This window comes from Procambarus clarkii, chromosome 85 (genome assembly GCF_040958095.1).
Source record: "Procambarus clarkii isolate CNS0578487 chromosome 85, FALCON_Pclarkii_2.0, whole genome shotgun sequence".
NCBI classification, from domain to species: Eukaryota; Metazoa; Arthropoda; class Malacostraca; order Decapoda; family Cambaridae; genus Procambarus; species Procambarus clarkii.
In genome coordinates, this window is record NC_091234.1 from 20,276,891 (window position 1) to 20,294,685 (window position 17,795).

The 17,795-nt window shown below is 39.8% G+C and overlaps 1 protein-coding gene across 7 annotated transcripts in view; it reads left to right on the plus strand.

The window, feature by feature from the left end:
* Window positions 1-15,146, plus strand: part of LOC123746717 (kinesin-like protein KIF12) — a 97,757-nt gene extending 82,611 nt beyond the window's left edge. For 6 of the 7 annotated variants that reach the window (XM_069316796.1, XM_045728436.2, XM_045728437.2 and 3 more), the window contains exons 19-22: window positions 190-308; window positions 926-1,084; window positions 5,713-5,822; window positions 8,643-15,146. In XM_069316796.1, coding sequence (XP_069172897.1) covers window positions 190-308; window positions 926-1,084; window positions 5,713-5,822; window positions 8,643-8,734 — 480 coding nt within the window. In that variant the 3' untranslated portion in view covers window positions 8,735-15,146. Of the gene's footprint in view, window positions 1-189; window positions 309-925; window positions 1,085-5,712; window positions 5,855-8,642 lie in introns of those variants that run through there. The other variant, XM_069316800.1, reaches the window with a different exon arrangement.
* The last annotated feature ends 2,649 nt before the right edge of the window (window positions 15,147-17,795 follow it).

Genomic DNA, 17,795 nt, shown 5'->3' on the forward strand with positions numbered 1-17,795 from the left:
AGGCGAGTTAAGCCGAAAACGCGCTTAGCATTCTCTGTTTTCCACATGTGGTTTTTCCGCATACTAATACATAGGGAAATGATGATGCATTTAATGAATTACAGTAGACAGTTAATGAGTTAATGAATTACAGTAGACAGAATTCTTTGAAATGTTGATGCATGATTGAACAAAATTGATGTTGATCAGGAGAGCGGTTCAGCGCCAAGCAGCAGAGGGCGGGAGAGTACGTCGCAGTCTTCACAGCGTTCAAACCGTCTCCCGGACTCTATTAACAAGGAGCTCGAGAAGAGGAGAATCGGCAAAAGGTGATACGATACAGTAGTTTGCTTCCCAACTGCAAGTATAATCTCATTTATCCGAATCTCTGGATTAGTTGCTGGCATCTAGTCGGGAAGTATGTGAATTAGCTGACCTCTGGCAGCGTGATCCTGGGATTACCGAATAAATCTGTTTTGTTCTGTTATTATGATGGGTTATATATGAAAATATTTGTAGTTATATATGAAAATATTTGTAGCACCATGGAAATGTTTTTGAATGCTCGTATAGTAAATGTCACGACTTGATTAGGATTCAAGGCATAAGAACATAAGAATGAAGGTAACTGCAGAAGGCCTATTAGCCCATACGACGCAGCTCCTGATTATATATATGTATGACGGACCGTAATTGTCTTAATTTCTATGTGGTAAATGTATTATTGGCGTTGACCAGACCACACACTAGAAGGTGAAGGGACGACGACGTTTCGGTCCGTCCTGGATCATTCTCAAGTCAATTGTGGTCAAGTCAAGTCGACAATCGACTTGAGAATGGTCCAGGACGGACCGAAACGTCGTCATCCCTTCACCTTCTAGTGTGTGGTCTGGTCAACACACTTCAGCCACGTTATTGTGACTCATTGCCTGTATTATTGGTGCAGCATGACTGACTTATCGGCGTCTGGAGGAGGTGGTGGTGGGAACAGCGGAGGGAAGCAGGCCATCTCAGACGGGAAGACTGACACCGGTGTCATACTTACAAGAAGAGCGCCAATGAAGAGCAAGAACCTGTCACCAGCGGGAGTTGTCGCTGGAAAAAGGTATGGTCACTAGATTAGTGCTGCGAGTACCAAGTGCCACACAGTACCTAGTCCTCTCGTGCATGAATACTTGGTTACCTTGAGGTGCTTCCGGGGCTTAGCGTCCCCGTGGCCCGGTCGTCGACCAGGGCCTCCAGTTACCAAGATGTTTGGTTTCAGGGAGGCAGTTAATTACGTAGAGACATGTTGATAAACTTGTATTTCTGCTGCTGTAGATCCTAGTTACGATTTAGAAATGGAACACATAGGCATAATTATTATATATTAGTCTGGTCGTTATTTTCTTTTGGGCAGGAGTTTAACGCCTTAGCTGATGGCTGTTTGAACTAAGGGTTGTGACTAGTAGATGAATGGGTAGAGTTGGTGGATACATCAGACTTCACACTGCTCGTGCTTTTGTAGTCCTGAAGACATAAACTGCAATAACTTTTATTTACACCTTCCATCATTGCACTCAAGGCCTGAATTATGCAATATATCGTATCACAGTTGACTGCTCTTTCCTCTCCACCTCTCTCTCCTCCACCCCCTCTCTCTCCTTCACCCCCTCTCTCTCTCCTCCACCTCCCTCTCTCCCCCAGCTCCCTTCCCTCTCTCTAACACAGCACCACTTAAGGATGCATTATTGTGCTTAGTGCAACCAAGGCATAACTTAGCATGCAAGGTCTCGTACCGCCACCAGTCTCTTGTCATCTCTGCTATCTCAGAAGGCATGATCGTACATAACGATAACAAATACTCCTTTTGTTTGTCCCGTAGACTGTTATTTACGTGAGCATGCCCTAGTGAAGCCTTCAATACCAATTTATATTTTACTTTGACAATGGCGCCATAGACAATCACGTGTAGGTGTTTACTGAACAGGGTTGTTGATTTGTGGAACCAATTGCCGCGTAACGTGATGGAGGTGGGGTCCCTCGATTGTTTCAAGCGCGGGTTGGACATGTATATGAGTGGGATTGGGTGGTTATAGATAGGAGCTGCCTCGTATGGGCCAATAGGCCTTCTGCAGTTACCTTTGTTCTTATGTTCTTTTGAAATATTAGCAGTCATCCTCGATGGCCACTCCCCATCTCCCCTTTTTTATACCCAAGTGGGTACAAGAGTAGACGACTCCAGAGAAGTTTACCTTCCTATATATCATGGTAAACCTTGCTCACTAGATTTCACTGGAACCCTGCATGTGCCACTCTGTTAAGGTACCCAATTACTGCTGGGTGAACATTTTAGATAATGGCGCAGAATGTGTAAAGCCAATGATGTTTGAAGGATTCGAAAATTGAAATTGAAATAAGTTTATTGAGGTAAAATCCACACAAAGGGATGAGGTAGCTCAAGCTATTCTCACCCCGTTCAGTACATCGTGTTAATACATACATAGACACACATCACAAACAATAAACATATTACCGAACATTCTGAGAGATAAACATCTACATTTCCTAAGAAGGATTCGAGGAGACACAAGACCCACCTGGCCAAATTTAGGTACACACGACGATGTAATGTTACAACTCGTTCTCGCACTTTCTTACAGTCAATATTGGCTTATTTAATAAGTACATATGTGACATACTAATTGACTAAGAAGGTTAGGTGAGGTCGATGTTTTCTATGAAGCTTTTCAAGGTAAACTAAAATATTCACAATCAATTAGTATGTCACACATGCACTTATTAAATAAGCCAATATTGACTATAAGCAAGTGCGAGAACGGATTGAATGTTGCATTGTCGTTGATGTGTATCAATAATGTGCTTGTAATTGATGCTGATGTGTATATCAATGATGTACATTAATTACATCCTAGTTCACCTATCGCGCCGGTATAGAACAAGTTACTTTCCTCCATTGTGAACTATTTACAGGGTCAAAATATATAGGGTTGCCATAGCAACCATGTGAATATAGAAATTAAGAAGGAAATAAACAGGAAATCCAGAATTATATAAATATATGGAAAGGCAAACCAGGAAATGTGTGTGTTCCCTTAAGGGAAGCGTACTGCCCTGTTAATTAAGGTATAAATTAGTGTTAATATACTGTATGTTAATTAGCAAATAGGAAATATATGGTCTGACACGGGTATCTGGCCAGCTAACCGCCCCCTGAACTGCCACTCGGGTCTGATCTTCAGATCTTCAGACCACACGGGTCTGAAGATCCTGCGCCAGGGTAGTTTATAGAGCTGCCAGCTTCACCAGGGTGCTGTTATAGAGCTGCCAGCTGCACCAGGGTACTGTATAGACCTGCCAACTACACCAGGGTACTGTATAGACCTGCCAACTACACCAGGGTACTGTATAGACCTGCCAACTACACCAGGGTACTGTATAGACCTGCCAACTACACCAGGGTACTGTAGAGACCTGCCAGCTGCACCAGGATGGTGTATAGACCTGCCAGCTACACCAGGCTGCTGTATAGACCTGCCAGGTATAACAGGGTACTGTTATAGAGCTGCCAGCTGCACTAGGGTACTGTTATAGAGCTGCCAGCTGCACCAGGGTACTGTTATAGACCTGCCAGCTACACCAGGGTACTGTTATAGACCTGCCAGCTACACCAGGGTACTGTTATAGACCTGCCAGCTACACCAGGGTACTGTTATAGACCTGCCAGCTACACCAGGCTGCTGTATAGACCTGCCAGCTACACCAGGGTACTGTATAGACCTCCCAGCTGCACCAGGGTACTGTATAGAGGTGCCAGCCGCACCAGGGTACTGTATAGAGGTGCCAGCCGCACCAGGGTACTGTATAGACCTCCCAGCTGCACCAGGGTACTGTATAGAGGTGCCAGCCGCACCAGGGTACTGTATAGTGACTACAATCTGCGACGGAATACACCCCAGCTAGCAGAGGGGAATCACCACCTACAATGTCCTCATTTTCAGGATATGAAATTTTGCTTTCCTAGTGTTCCTGTCACATGTCCTCCGATAACATTTTCAGTGAATCCGATACTTTAACTTTGATAGCCTTTGGTTTTTAGTTATGTTATTGACATCACAAAAGATTTGAAATTTAATATTCTGTGATGCAAACTGATTAGTTTCCTGGCTTTGTGTCTTGTTTTGGTAATTACTTGCATCCTTGAGCCGTATCCTAACCAGATGTCTGTAGGATCTTGGCTCAGTAGGCAACATTGTACTGCAGTGAAAAATAGTTTTCACCCGGTATATCCTCAAAGCCAAAATTATTTCTTGGCATGCAGTTTGGCACTGCATGTATTAATGCAGTTGGATGACACTTTTGGTTAAAAGACAGTTAAGATACATCTCACTGCATGACAGTTTAGTGAAGGTTCAGTGCACATATACATTGGAATTGTAGAATGTTCTGCAGTGTTGTAGATAGTGCTATATGTGGCATCAGTTTGGGGAACAACTTTCTTAGTTAACAAAGATGCAATAAGTAGCGACAGTTTGGGGAACTTTCGCCTTTGTTGTAACAACAATATGCAGGCACTCTCCTACTTCAGTTTTTTAATTAGTCATTAATATGAAAGTAAAAGATTTTATACTGATTATTCCATGACATTTTGGTAATTCAGTCATCTGCAGTAATTAATGTAGACCCTGCTGTCTCAATATTAGTGGAGGTTCACACATTGTTTTGCAAATATAGTTCAACAGAGCACTTGTGTGCTCTGTTGAACTATATTTTATATGAACTATATACAGTACTTTGTATATTGATTTAATCACATGTAGAATTTAGTTCATAGTTAAACTGCAGCACATTGGTCAAATGTAGTATATAATGCAGTATATTTTAATTTGTTTTTGCATATGGCCATCCATGTATGGTCATACGACCATCCATATGACACAACCATCCATGTATGGATATACAACCCATCGTCCTAAATTAATAGTTCTTTGGACCACGGTACCAATATTTAGCGATGGACCACCACAATGTTCACATTTTGTACTTTTATAGTCCAAGAAAAGGAAGCTTAAATGTAAACTGAAACATCCCTAGACCTGTATGTACTGTATTAGGCCTAGGATTGTTAAGACGTTAGGTTAGATTCATTTTAAAGAATGCTATTTGGGCTGATTTAGTTATACAAAATGTGAACCATTTGTTGGTCCAACAATACATATTTGTACTTTGGACCAAATATTGGCTGGAATATAAGTCTACTGAAGCATCATTGATTACAATATATGCTCTTGTTGCAAATTGGTTAACATTCTATAATGTCATTCTGTGTCAATAGTTGTTGACGAAATTCATTAGTAATTGATAAATTATGATCAAGAAAGCAAATAATCCTTAAAACCATCCAATGTTGGTATTGTCTTCCCTATATATATATAATAATGTTTTCTGAATGGTAGGCTACAAGTAGATGTTTCAAATAGATTTGCATGTTATAATCTTGTAAAGTAGTTCTGCTAAACTCTTCTAATAAAATTAGTGTGATGCAGAAGTTTTACATTAAACAAATTCTCTCCTTCATGGCTTGCCATATAAAGTGTGACTCCAAATAAAGATGGACTGTTCAACTCTCTCCTGTTGTGACTTTCTATAAGGTTCAATAATACTTAAGTGTTGATATGTGGAGGAGTCATTCTTTTCTGGCAAGCATGGTTACTTGACCATGGCATGTTGCAGTGGTGGTCGAGGTAATACTCGCTCAAAGTCGGTGCCACGGCTGAAGGGGGGAAGACGGGGCGATATTCCCCGTGGTCCTGCTGCCAGGGGTACAGATCGCACACCGCCAGGTATGCGGTCATCCTAGCTGCCTTGCTTCCTCAACGTTGCATGTAGCTGTTTGCATGTCCCACGCCTGAACTAATTGCTGCCCCACACTACTATTTTATTTTATATAACCTTCAGTGCTTTTACTTGTACTCTGTTTAAAGTTGTGCATATTGAACTTAAATGCAGTGTGTAAAATGTTAGTTTTGCTTAATTTTGTCTCATAATTGTTTTAACAACAATACTCTAATTTAATCACTTTTACAGACTCATTCAGTCTTGACACTTTTTAAGTTTTATCATGATGTATGCTACATTGTTTAATAATGCTCCAGAAAGAACTGTACTGTACAGTTGCATATTGTCACATTCAGAGCAATAGGGTTTAATTATGTTTTCCATGCCAAATGTTTTGGTCTCAAAAGTCGTGCAGGAATGTTTGGAATATATCATAAAGGTTATACTTTTAAATTAATTACTTGTCCTACAATAATAATCAAAGAAGGTACCAAGGCAGGAAGGGTATGTAGCACCATCATATGTGTGGGATAATCAGAAGGCACTAAATATCACCGAGGATGCCAATAAGAGAACAAACACCTAAGGCGAACGATATCAAAAGTATCCGATTCACCAAGAATTCTATCGAGGGACAAGTGACCGTGGGGGACAGTCAGAAAGCAAGACACACGCTCGTCCCGGAAGTCAGGACATTCAACAAGGATATGCACAATTGTAAGAGGGACAATGCAGTTAGGGCAATAAGGAGCAGGATGGTGCTCCATTAAGTGTCCGTGAATTAAGCGTGTATGGCCAATACGCAACCTTGCCAGAGCCGTTTCCCACCACTGGTTACGGTGGTAGGAAGAAGGCCACAGGGATACACTACTCTTAAGAGTATGCAGTTTGTTACCAGTAACAGAAGACCAACAACCCTGCCAACGGGCAGGCATGTGGGGGTGTTGCAGTCCCCTCTGGTGTTCCTGAATTGCTGGTTTGAGGTTCCACACTCCCCCTCTGGGATTGTTGGGTTGGAGGCTGAGGTTTCCTGGCTCCCTGCACTTTTCTTGCATCTGCTGCCTGCATTGTCTCGTCCCTGGTCATGTCCCTTCGAAGGAATACCTCTACTTCCTTACATATTGCAGTTTGCTCTTCTTTACTAGAATGTCCTCCTTTTGTGGCCTCGTTCCTGAATTCTACCTTTATCAATTGATTTTTATCTTTGTTGTACTGGCCAAGCTGGAAAACTTTCTATGCATTGCTCAGCCCCTTCAATTTGTATATCTTTCAGTATTCCTGACACTGCAGCTTTGTCCTTGGCCTTCCACTCTTCCTGCCTGGAACCTTCTCGTTCCTTAATACCTACGATTACAGCTCTTCTCCTTTCCATTTGCCGACTTGTGCATCTTGCTGCCTCCTGTGAAGTTACTGCTTTCATTGTAACTTCTTGACTGTGGACACAGCTTCTAGGCTCTTCCTCAGCTTTTCAGCAAAGGTAGCACCCATTGGGGGGGGGGGGGGCCTACCATTGCTATATTCCCTGCTACCTGTACTCACCTGTGGGTTGGTTAAGAGGGCCCCCCCCTCCCCCCCAAGTCTGAGTTTTTTTTTTTTTTTTAAATCTCCTGCACTGCACTTTATTCCAACTGTAGCTTACTTATGGTTTCCCTTGTGTCTCAATTCACCACTGATTTCCCTCCATGCATGAGCGATCATCTCTATGTAGGACTCTCCCTATCCCTCTCCTCCATCTGTTCTGTTGTCTTACCATCATGGGTGAATGAAGTCAGTATTTATAGTGTGGTAGCGAGAGTTGAGGACTTGGCTTCCTGTTCCTTTAAGATACTCTCGGCTTGTTTATGGATGGTAATGGATTAGTTATGTCATGTTCAGACTAGTTTCATGTCTGTTTAATAAATTGTATTTAAAATACAGCATTAGGTGTAATGAAATGCCTCTTTCTGGTAGAGCCCAGGTGGCTCCCTGATGTTATCCCGCTGCAATTGCTCGATCTAATGGGTCACATCACAGGAGTTCTGTTTGTCCTACCTGGAATCAGAGCCAGAACCTGATTTATCACCTCACAGAGGTGCAGAGAGCAAGTGACAATGTGCCACCCCACTGTGAAATCATCCAGAAAGTTGGGTGAAACTTTACAGACAACTGGAAGGGTAACAGAAAACGAAACCAAATGATAATGCAAATGAGTCAAATAAAATGGTCAGTTCTGGAGCTGATGAAAACTACTGATGAACCTGGAGGGAAGGGTGGGAATTTAGGAGCCACCGAGGCACTACCAGAAAGAGGCATTTCATTACATTCAATGGTGGGTGAGGAAGGAGCCTCCCAGTGGCTCCCTGCTAACTATGGAGTAACTAGCCAGACCAAACTTGGCGAGAACATTTTTAACACATGAAATGTGCATTATTGTTCGAGTTTGATAGAAAGGTTTAGGTTGGAGTGTTTTGAAAACCAAACTCTACCTTGCCTGGAACAACTTGACAACTAAACTTTTAAACGTTATAAAAAGTAAACCTTGACAATATTTTGATTCAACTTGTACCATTGGGAAATATGACAAAGTTTGGGTCCATTCTAAACCGTCTTTAATGTATAGTATTAAGTTTAATACTCAGTGTTTGAGTGACATCAGTAACTGTTTATGCAAGGACAGTACACCCTACACACCCTGCTTATTTATTTATAAGAGAGTTATTCACGTTATGAGATTGATCTGTGTTTTATGCACGTGTACATTAAAAGTTATAACACAGTTAAATATTTTCCAGTAGTGTACCAATGTAAATTTTTAAAAATTAATAATTTTTTGTTCTGATTTATAGCAGATCCCTCCTACCCCGGCTCCTCGCTCCCCTCCGAAGCTAGCACAGCATCGCTCAACAGTGCTGGTAACCAGCCGCCCATGTCTGCCTAACATACTGTACTAGAAACATTCATCAAAGAAACAAAGCAAAAACCATTCTGCCAATTAATTCTGTCTTGCACTCTTTTCGACATAAGGGTAATGTAAATTAATTTTAAAATGCATATGTAGAATGATTTATGAAACATAGCTAAATGAAATGATATAAGTTATTTAAAGGCTTTTAATTTGCTATCCAGCAGTTCTTTTAAATCAAATGTCATTGGTTAAAATTCTCAGCAAATCAAATTTCTTGTGTATTAGTAAATCTTTGCTGCAATATGTTCATCTTGTTGGTTATATAAGTTATTTTGAGTAATTTTGGATTTGCATTGCCAAACTGGCTTTGCTCTACATTTAATTGCAATTTAAGTTTAATTTTGAAACAGTGGCACTAAAGCTTTGTATGATTATCTTCTGATTATACAGTTTTGGATTTTTCTCAATAGTATGACTATTTTCATCCTTATGGAGTAAACTCTCAATGCCTCATTATTTTACATAAATTAGACTTTTTTGTTCTCATGTTTCCTGTAAACTTGTGTTTAACTTCCTTAGTTTGTTTAGCATCTTTCTTTTTGTTTAATAATACAGTATTTTAATTTACCTGCTTCCTTTTTATATCAAATTTGCTCTAAATTATTTGTTTGTAAATTAAAATTTGAGTTTAAACTCTTACATAAGTCATTTGACAGCTAAATTTACATACACCATGTAAAAAAATCATATTTTTATAATTATACTGTACTGTATATGTAATATATAAATGTATGTTGTACTTAATAGCCAGCACTACACCACTTAGCCTTGTGAGCAAGACCTATTTTGCTAAAAGACAAAGCAATCTTGCTTATTTTTCATTATTTAATTCAAAGCTAGTTACCTCCCAAATAATCAGTATCCCTAAAAGATGCTTGGGGCTAGTATCTCGCCAAACTTTACAGGGTGACAGGCCTTTGTCTGGGAATGGCCATAGGCAGTTTGTGGTTGAACCCAATGCTTCCCCTTTGCATGAAATGGCAAAATTTAACTACTTTCCAATCTAAATAAAATACTTCATCCTCACCAAGATTCATCTAGCATATTAAATGTTAGTTTCTCATATGCAATTTATTGATAGAAAATAGTTACAGGAATGGAGGGAAAGTGATGAAGAATAGAGGTATGAAAGTTAGGGAGCCGGTCCGCCGAGCGGACAGCACGCTGGGCTTGTGATCCTGTGGTCCTGGGTTCGATCCCAGGCGCCGGCGAGAAACAATGGGCAGAGTTTCTTTCACCCTATGCCCCTGTTACCTAGCAGTAAAATAGGTACCTGGGTGTTAGTCAGCTGTCACGGGCTGCTTCCTGGGGGTGGAGGCCTGGTCGAGGACCGGGCCGCGGGGACACTAAAGCCCCGAAATCATCTCAAGATAACCTCAAGAAGGTGGTAATGGAGAGAAGGTTGTGTAGATGGAGGAGGGGGGGGTTACTTAGCAATGCCTTGGTAGTGAAGATGGTTATAGTGATGACGACGCAGAGTCAGTCACCCGAGCAATGCTGGGTGCCCTCCCCAATATTATGACCAACATGAATTTCTAACTTAGGTCTAATTTATCCTGTTTGGTAGTATGGAAAAATGTAATTTGTATTGTTAAATTAGATTTCTATGTTTTTGCTATAAAAAAGAAATTACTACAATGGAACACGTTTTATAAGAACTTTTGATAAACTACAAAAATTTGGTTTGTTGGGAACTCTGGCTATCAGGTACAACTTGTGTATGGAAATGGTCACACAAGTGACCATTTTGATACATTGCAGAATACCATTTTTAGTTAAAGATAAGATACATCTCAAGACACTAATGTAATCAAGTAGTATACCATTAAGTATTTCATTACTTGGTACATTGAAACTATATGTATATTTGTTCTTAATATGGCTTGCTTTGACAATATTTTTTATAAACTAAAATTAATATTTTTGTTTCCTCATACTGAGGCAACTATTTACTTTCAACCTATTCAAACATTGTTTCATTGTTTAATGATGTAAAATCAGTATGATGACTATGTTGGTAAACATTTTGAGCATTGCTGTTAGATCTTCAACATTATAGTGAGCTGATGAACCTTACCTACAATATACAGGAAACATTCTGAATCGTCCATCTTGCTGCCAATGTTTTTTTGAGATATATACAAGAGTTGTTACATTCTTGTAGAGCCACTAGTACGCGTAGCGTTTCGGGCAGGTCCCTGGAATACGATCCCCGCCGCGAAGAATCGTTTTTACAACAAAGTACCTATTTTACTCTTGAGTTAAACAGAGGCTACAGTTAAGGATTTGCACCCAGTAAATCCTCCCCGGCCAGGATACGAACCCATGACAAAGCGCTCGCGGAACGGCAGGCGAGTGTCTTACCCCTACACCACGGAGACTGGTTAAAGTTTTATAAGAGAGGGAAGTGTTATAATATTAGAAAAAGGATTAAAATTATATATCGATACATTTTGTTAAACTGTACATATTTAACTGACACTACAAATAACTGTTTCTTTATTATCTTAAATATAACTTTAAGATGACTAATTTTCTAGTCAGCATTGTTTTAATGCAAAATTGTGTACAGTACCTTAATAATGGCATTTTCATGATATAATCATAGGAATTCAGTTGTACAAACAGTATGAAATTATTGTATTTCTTATGATGTGCATAACTTAATTCATAGAAATAGATGTATTCTCATTTTCCTTTGATTATCCGAGATTACTTAATCTTGTCTTCAGCAGCCAGTGTATAAATTTCTTTTTCTGCTTAAAAATTAAATGATAATGCTTGTACATATAATTCTTTTAAAAAGATGCCCAAACCTTGTACAGTCAGCACTAGGTATGCACAAGGGATGCTTTTCTGGGAAAGGTTGTGTGATTTAGTGCAAAGTCAACTTATTCAGTACGGGGAAAAACATGAATACAAATCATGTTGTACACAAGATGGTTCACCAATATTTAAAAAAAAAATACCTAACCCAAATGAACCTAACCTAACGATTTACAATTTTAAACAGAAAATGAGCTTTGTTGAATCGCCTTGTGTAAGATTTAGGTTTCCCCCATTCTGAATAACCAAACCCTATAAATACATATATGGATGTGTTCCAGATACCTTTTAAAGTCACTTTTTTCTCCACTCTCAATATAAACACTAAGAAGTCCCACCCCCTTTCCTACCACAAGTGTATTGTATACAGCACATTTGTAAACTCACCAGTCATGTTTATAGGTCCTATGATGCAAAAATATATTCCAAAAACCCAGCATTAATGTAATAAAATGCCTCTTTCTGGTAGAGCCCCCCGTGGCTCTCTGTAGCTATCTCAGAGATTACTCCAATCTACCAGTCTTTGTTCATATGGCCTACCACGGATCACAGCCAAAACCTGACTTCTTGGCATGAGGTGTAGGTGGCAAGTGTCATTCTGCCATTTCACTGGGAAAGCACTCAGAAAGTTGGCAAAGCTTTACAGACAACAGCTGGGTTCACAAAACCACCCAAAAACTAAAATGCCAAATAACTCCCAAATAATACAATAGAAACGCACAACTAGCTAGAATCCAGTAGTACCGAATGCTGGCACCAGGCGGCCCGGTGTAAAGTCCAGCATCAGTAATCAGATTGGTTCAATAGCAGATAAATACCACAACATGGAAGGGAGGGAGCCACAGAACTCTACCAGAAAGAGGCATTTCATTATATTCAATGCTGGGTTTCTGGGGGGAGCCCCATGGTGGCTCCTTGCAGCTGAATAACAAGAGGGGCAGGAGGTATGAAGTCAAAGCAGAGACCAATGTCCAGGAAACATGACTCAGGGCAACACAGGACTAAAGAGGACCAGGGACATTGACTAAACACCTGGCCACCATGACCCTGTTAGTCCTCCAAAACCCCCAAGCCCGAATATCTGCCCCAGGACATATTGGAGAAGACTGCCGAAAGTACAGCATATTTGTGATACCTGGTTGATGGGGTTCTGGAAATAGTTGTTCTTCCCAAGCCCAGCCCAAGGCCAGACTTGACTTGTAAGAGTTTGGTCCACCAGGCTGTTGCTTGGAGTGGTCCGCAGGCCCACATAACCACCACAGCCCGGTTGGTCCGGCACTCCTTGGAGGAAACAATCTAGTTTCCTCTTGAAAATGTCCACGGTTGTTCCGGCAATATTTCTTATGCTCGCTGGGAGAGTGTTGAACAACCGTGGACCTCTGATGTTTATACAGTGTTCTCTGATTGTGCCTATGGCACCTCTGCTCTTCACTGGTTCTATTCATGGGTTCGGGGATAGACAGCAGGTTTGCTAGCCTTGACACTGCGGACAGCCTGAGAAACAGAAACAAGCCTTGGAACAGAGACTAAGGAGACTGGATCTATCCAAACAGCATCCACAGAAGCTGAGGCGGTGGCACACAGGTATCTTGAGATTATCTTGAAATGATTTCGGGGCTTAGCGTCCCCGTGGCCCGGTCCTCGATCAGGCCACGGGTAATGACGAATCGCTGCCACCAGACAACACATTATACAACCCCCAGTGGAATCAACCAAGTATCAATAACTAAAGGACCTCTCTGGAAGCTCAATGACTCATACTTCACCAGAACAGGAGAAGACTGTTGCAAATGATGAAAATGCCAACCAGGCCAAAAAATACAGAACTTTGAAAAAGAGCAAGAAGCTCATCAACCTGACATCTGGAGGCAAGAGCCAGCAAAAACACCACCTTAAAAAAGGAATCTTGGATTAAAGGGGAAGATGTGAACCTAGGTAAAGAGAAGATCTAGGATCCTATCCAGGAGCCAAGACAGCTTTACGAGTGAACTGAAAAGGAAACTCAAGAAACCTTATGTAACAACCAAGGAAGAATAAATGCTAAAAGGCAACAGTAGCAGCTCCACCAGCAGCGCACAATAAGCAGCTCAGTATTGGGATTGAAATGTCTATCAAAAAATAACACAAAAAAATGCCACATAAAATGAAATTGAAGGACGACAGCAGTTAGCTTGGTGCTCGTTTCACCTCTTTCCATCTATGTCATACTGCTGCTTGGAAGACACGCAGGTGAGACATTAACAACTCTGCCACCTGTGGGCCATAAAAATGGCAATATACTGTACCTGCCTCAGAAAGTCCAGATACAGAGGTCAAATCAGTAAGGAGTATTGCCAGACCAATTCCCTGAGACAGCCACAGAAAAATGCCCAGGTTCAAATACCGTGCTAGAAGAGCTGGAAGGCTGAGCAGGCCACCAAGGAGCCAGAAGGATCACCCTCCCTGAGAACTAGTTTAGAAAGAGCCTGGAGTAAAAGCTGAACAGTGAGGGAAAAAATAAATGCACCCCATGTTGACCAATTCAGCTAGAGAGCATATACTGTGAGCCTTGCAACTGGGGAACAGCTTCCCATAGGATGGAAGGCATAGGCTCCACGCCGCTGTGAAGAGAGCCACCTCAAGGTGACCCGAACATCAAGAGCCACTGGAAGGACACATTGTTGGTGGTCCATTCAGTGGAGATGACATGGAACTGGGACAAATAGTCCACGAGAATGTTGTAAACCTCCAGCACAAACTGCACAGAGCTAAACCCCAAGAATCCAGAAGATGAGCCACCCACAGCATCCATCACCACAGGAATAGGACCAAATAAACTCCCCCACAGTTCTGGTAGTGAACCACCCGGGAAGCAGACTTTCCCGGTGGGTTCCAATCTTGCTCACTGACTTTCTGGATCCTTTCCTGTTAAAATGGCAGAATGTCATTTGCTCCCTGTGCCTCATGTCAGGGGGGCCAGGTTTTGGTTCTAGTAAGCCATATGAACTCTTGCAACTGATGTGACTGGTAGGTTGAAGAGACAATCAATGAAGCAATCTTGGTAGAAGATCTTCAACCTACAATCTTGTAGGTTGAAGCAATCTTGGTAAGATAGCTACAACGAGCCACCAAGGGGCTCTTCCTGGGAAGTGCGTTAAATACCTGGAAACCTTGTGCCAACCTACGATAAGCAAATCACATCAATGTGCTTATTACGTTTTGCTTTGAAGTGAAAAACTTTGTCAATTTTCATACATTCCAAAGTCGTGCATAACAAGGTCTGACTGTATGATAAATTTTTATCTTTAAAATGCATTGTTCCAATTTAAATTGTTGCTTAAATATAATTGTTATAAAAGTACAGTAGCAGAGTAGATATTGTGCCATAATATATTTAGATTTATTCAGAGGAACAAATGTAATAAAATCTGTTGTAGCTAGTTTATTTCAGCCCATTTTCCCTATGTTAGTCATAGTGTACAAGCACTGTACAATAGATTTCCTGTGCTGCCCTGTGATATTTGTTTAGGTTTTCAGTTAAGGAATCCTGTATTTTGTTTAAATAAAAAAAAAATCTTCAGTTGGTTTTTTATAATCAAGTTGTTGAAATTATTTTGACTTACCAAACTTCTAGGTCACTTAATTTTCCTCATTACTATTTTTAAGAAGCTAATAATCAAATTGCAACAAACTCGTCTCTCAAGCCAGACATAATACTGTATATACATACTTAATAAGGGGATCAAAGTTAAATTATTGTGGATCTCTTCACACATTGAGCTGTAAGAACACGAGAACGTTGCCAAGCTTGTGGTAAATAAATACATTGGTACCTCACATAACGAATTTAATCCGTTCCATGTTCGTCATGTGAAACGGACGTCATACAAAACGAGTGTCCCCCCATGTAACCAGTGTGATGCACTTTATTTATTTATTTATGCATATACAAGAATGTACATAAGGAATGTGAGGATACAAATATGGTAATTACAGTCTTGTAAAGCCACTAGCACGCGCAGCGTTTCGGGCAGGTCCTTAATCTAAGAAAATTTTAAGGAGGTAAATACTTGCAAAATTTATAGACAAAAAAATGATAACAGTTACATGAAATGAAAAAAAGAAGATGAGAGAAAATTGTAGGTACAGTATATTAAAGCACATAGGTAGCTAAGATTGATTGCAATGACAGCTTGAATGGTAGTTGACAAAAATTGGTAGGCACAATACAGCAGAAACAATATAAGATTGATTGCAATGACAGCTTGAATGGTAGTTGACAAAAATTGGTAGTCACAATACAGCATATGGCTAGCACATAAAAGAAGACAGCAATGAACACAATGATAAGGTTGTTTGATATTACATAAAAATTAGGAGATTGGGTAACACTAGATACAGAGCAAATTTAAAGCTCAGTGTAGGAAACTAAGAAGATGAAGTTAGGTACTTTTTGGTTTTGCTTTTAAATAAGGCAAAAGTTTTACAGTTTTTCAATTCACTAGGGAGTGAGTTCCATAGACTAGGTCCCTTAATTTGCATAGAGTGTTTACACAGATTAAGTTTGACCCTGGGGATATCAAAGAGATATTTATTTCTGGTGTGGTGATGTTCCGAACCTTAATGGAATCTGACCCATATATCAATCAGGTCAACCCATGTGTTGCGTTTCCAAAAGGGTCGCCCATGTTAGAATCGGTGAACGCCCTTGTAATATTGTTGAAAACATCTTAATAACTTATTAAACCAAAGGTCTTTTTATGTCAGAAGAACGGCAGAAACTGGATCTATATATGAAAACTCTTTCAGGACAAAATTTAAAGTAAAACTAAAGATATTTGTAGTTGTATAAAAGTTGCATTTTTCATCGGTCGTAGAGCCGGAAATCCGCAATATTCATCTCAGAACAATGCTTATTTCACGCAGAATCGTTAATAAACGTAAGATTTTTATACGTCTCAAGAAAAATAGAAACATAATCTTCATTTTAAATGCCTTACCATGGGCATATTTGTATTTAAAGCGAAGATAGGTGTATTTTTCTAATCGGCGAGCTCCGATCCCGCACAGATCGAGCAACGGAGTAACTCTCTCAGAACAATGCTTATTTCACGTAAATTCATTAATAAACACACATGTTTTATATGTCTCAAGAAAGATAGAAATATAAGCTTCATTTTAAATACTTTAACATAGACATATATAAAGCTCAAGTGAAGATACATACGTTTTTATAGTGGCATTCAGTAGCTTGTCGGTCATGGAATGCAGAAGCCTACGCACTTGCCAATATAGTGTGTAATTAACAAAGATACGCTTATAAAGCCTAAAATATTATATGCCTTCAGAAAGACAGAGATATGCTCGTTATTGTGAGTGCACCAAAGGAAATATATCTTGTTGGAGGACAAAGATATATCAATTCTAAAATAAGTTTCGACTCCCGCTCGGGCGAGAGATAGCGCGACTCTCGCCCCATCTATTGGAGATTCTGTTCACCTAATGACCCAAAGCTACTCAAAGCTTCCTAGCATTACTTAAATAATGAAGAAATATGGTATATTTATTCACTATAATGTTGGTGCTTAATGCAGAACACGAGAAAACATATATTTACTATAAAATAATATACTTCCATTATGAAATAAGTAAATATGTGGCCTCATAGGAAGTCAACGGTCCAGGTGTCAATGTTTTGGAGCGACTTATCCAAGATATATTGTTGTCTGGAAAGTGTTTGTTGGCATATCAACCTTTTGTACACAGTGATCCAGTCGTCGCACTTCTCTCCTTAAATGATCGCAAATTTAGTTTATTATATTAACAAGTAGAATACGTATTTCTAATAATATCTAACATAACTAGCCAGAAAATATTTAAGACTTATTGAAAAATACATGTCTGGAAGTTAAATCGACTTCATAGAACAATAGTGTTGGTCTATAGTCTATACTAATCGTTATTCGTTAGTACGCGTTCGCTACTTAAAACATTTACTGTACTGATGTAAAATCTCCCATGTCTCTTCGCACATGGAACACCGAACCTTACACACTCTCTGATATATTGTTTAATTAATAGAGATTCACTAATAAAGCTTATAATTGTATATGTTATCAAAAAGGCATAGATAAAGTCGTTCTTACGTTTTAGTCACAGAGATTAGATATTAGTAAAGTAAAGTTCATTTTATTCAGGAAAGTACATAAATAGTCGATTTACAAACATA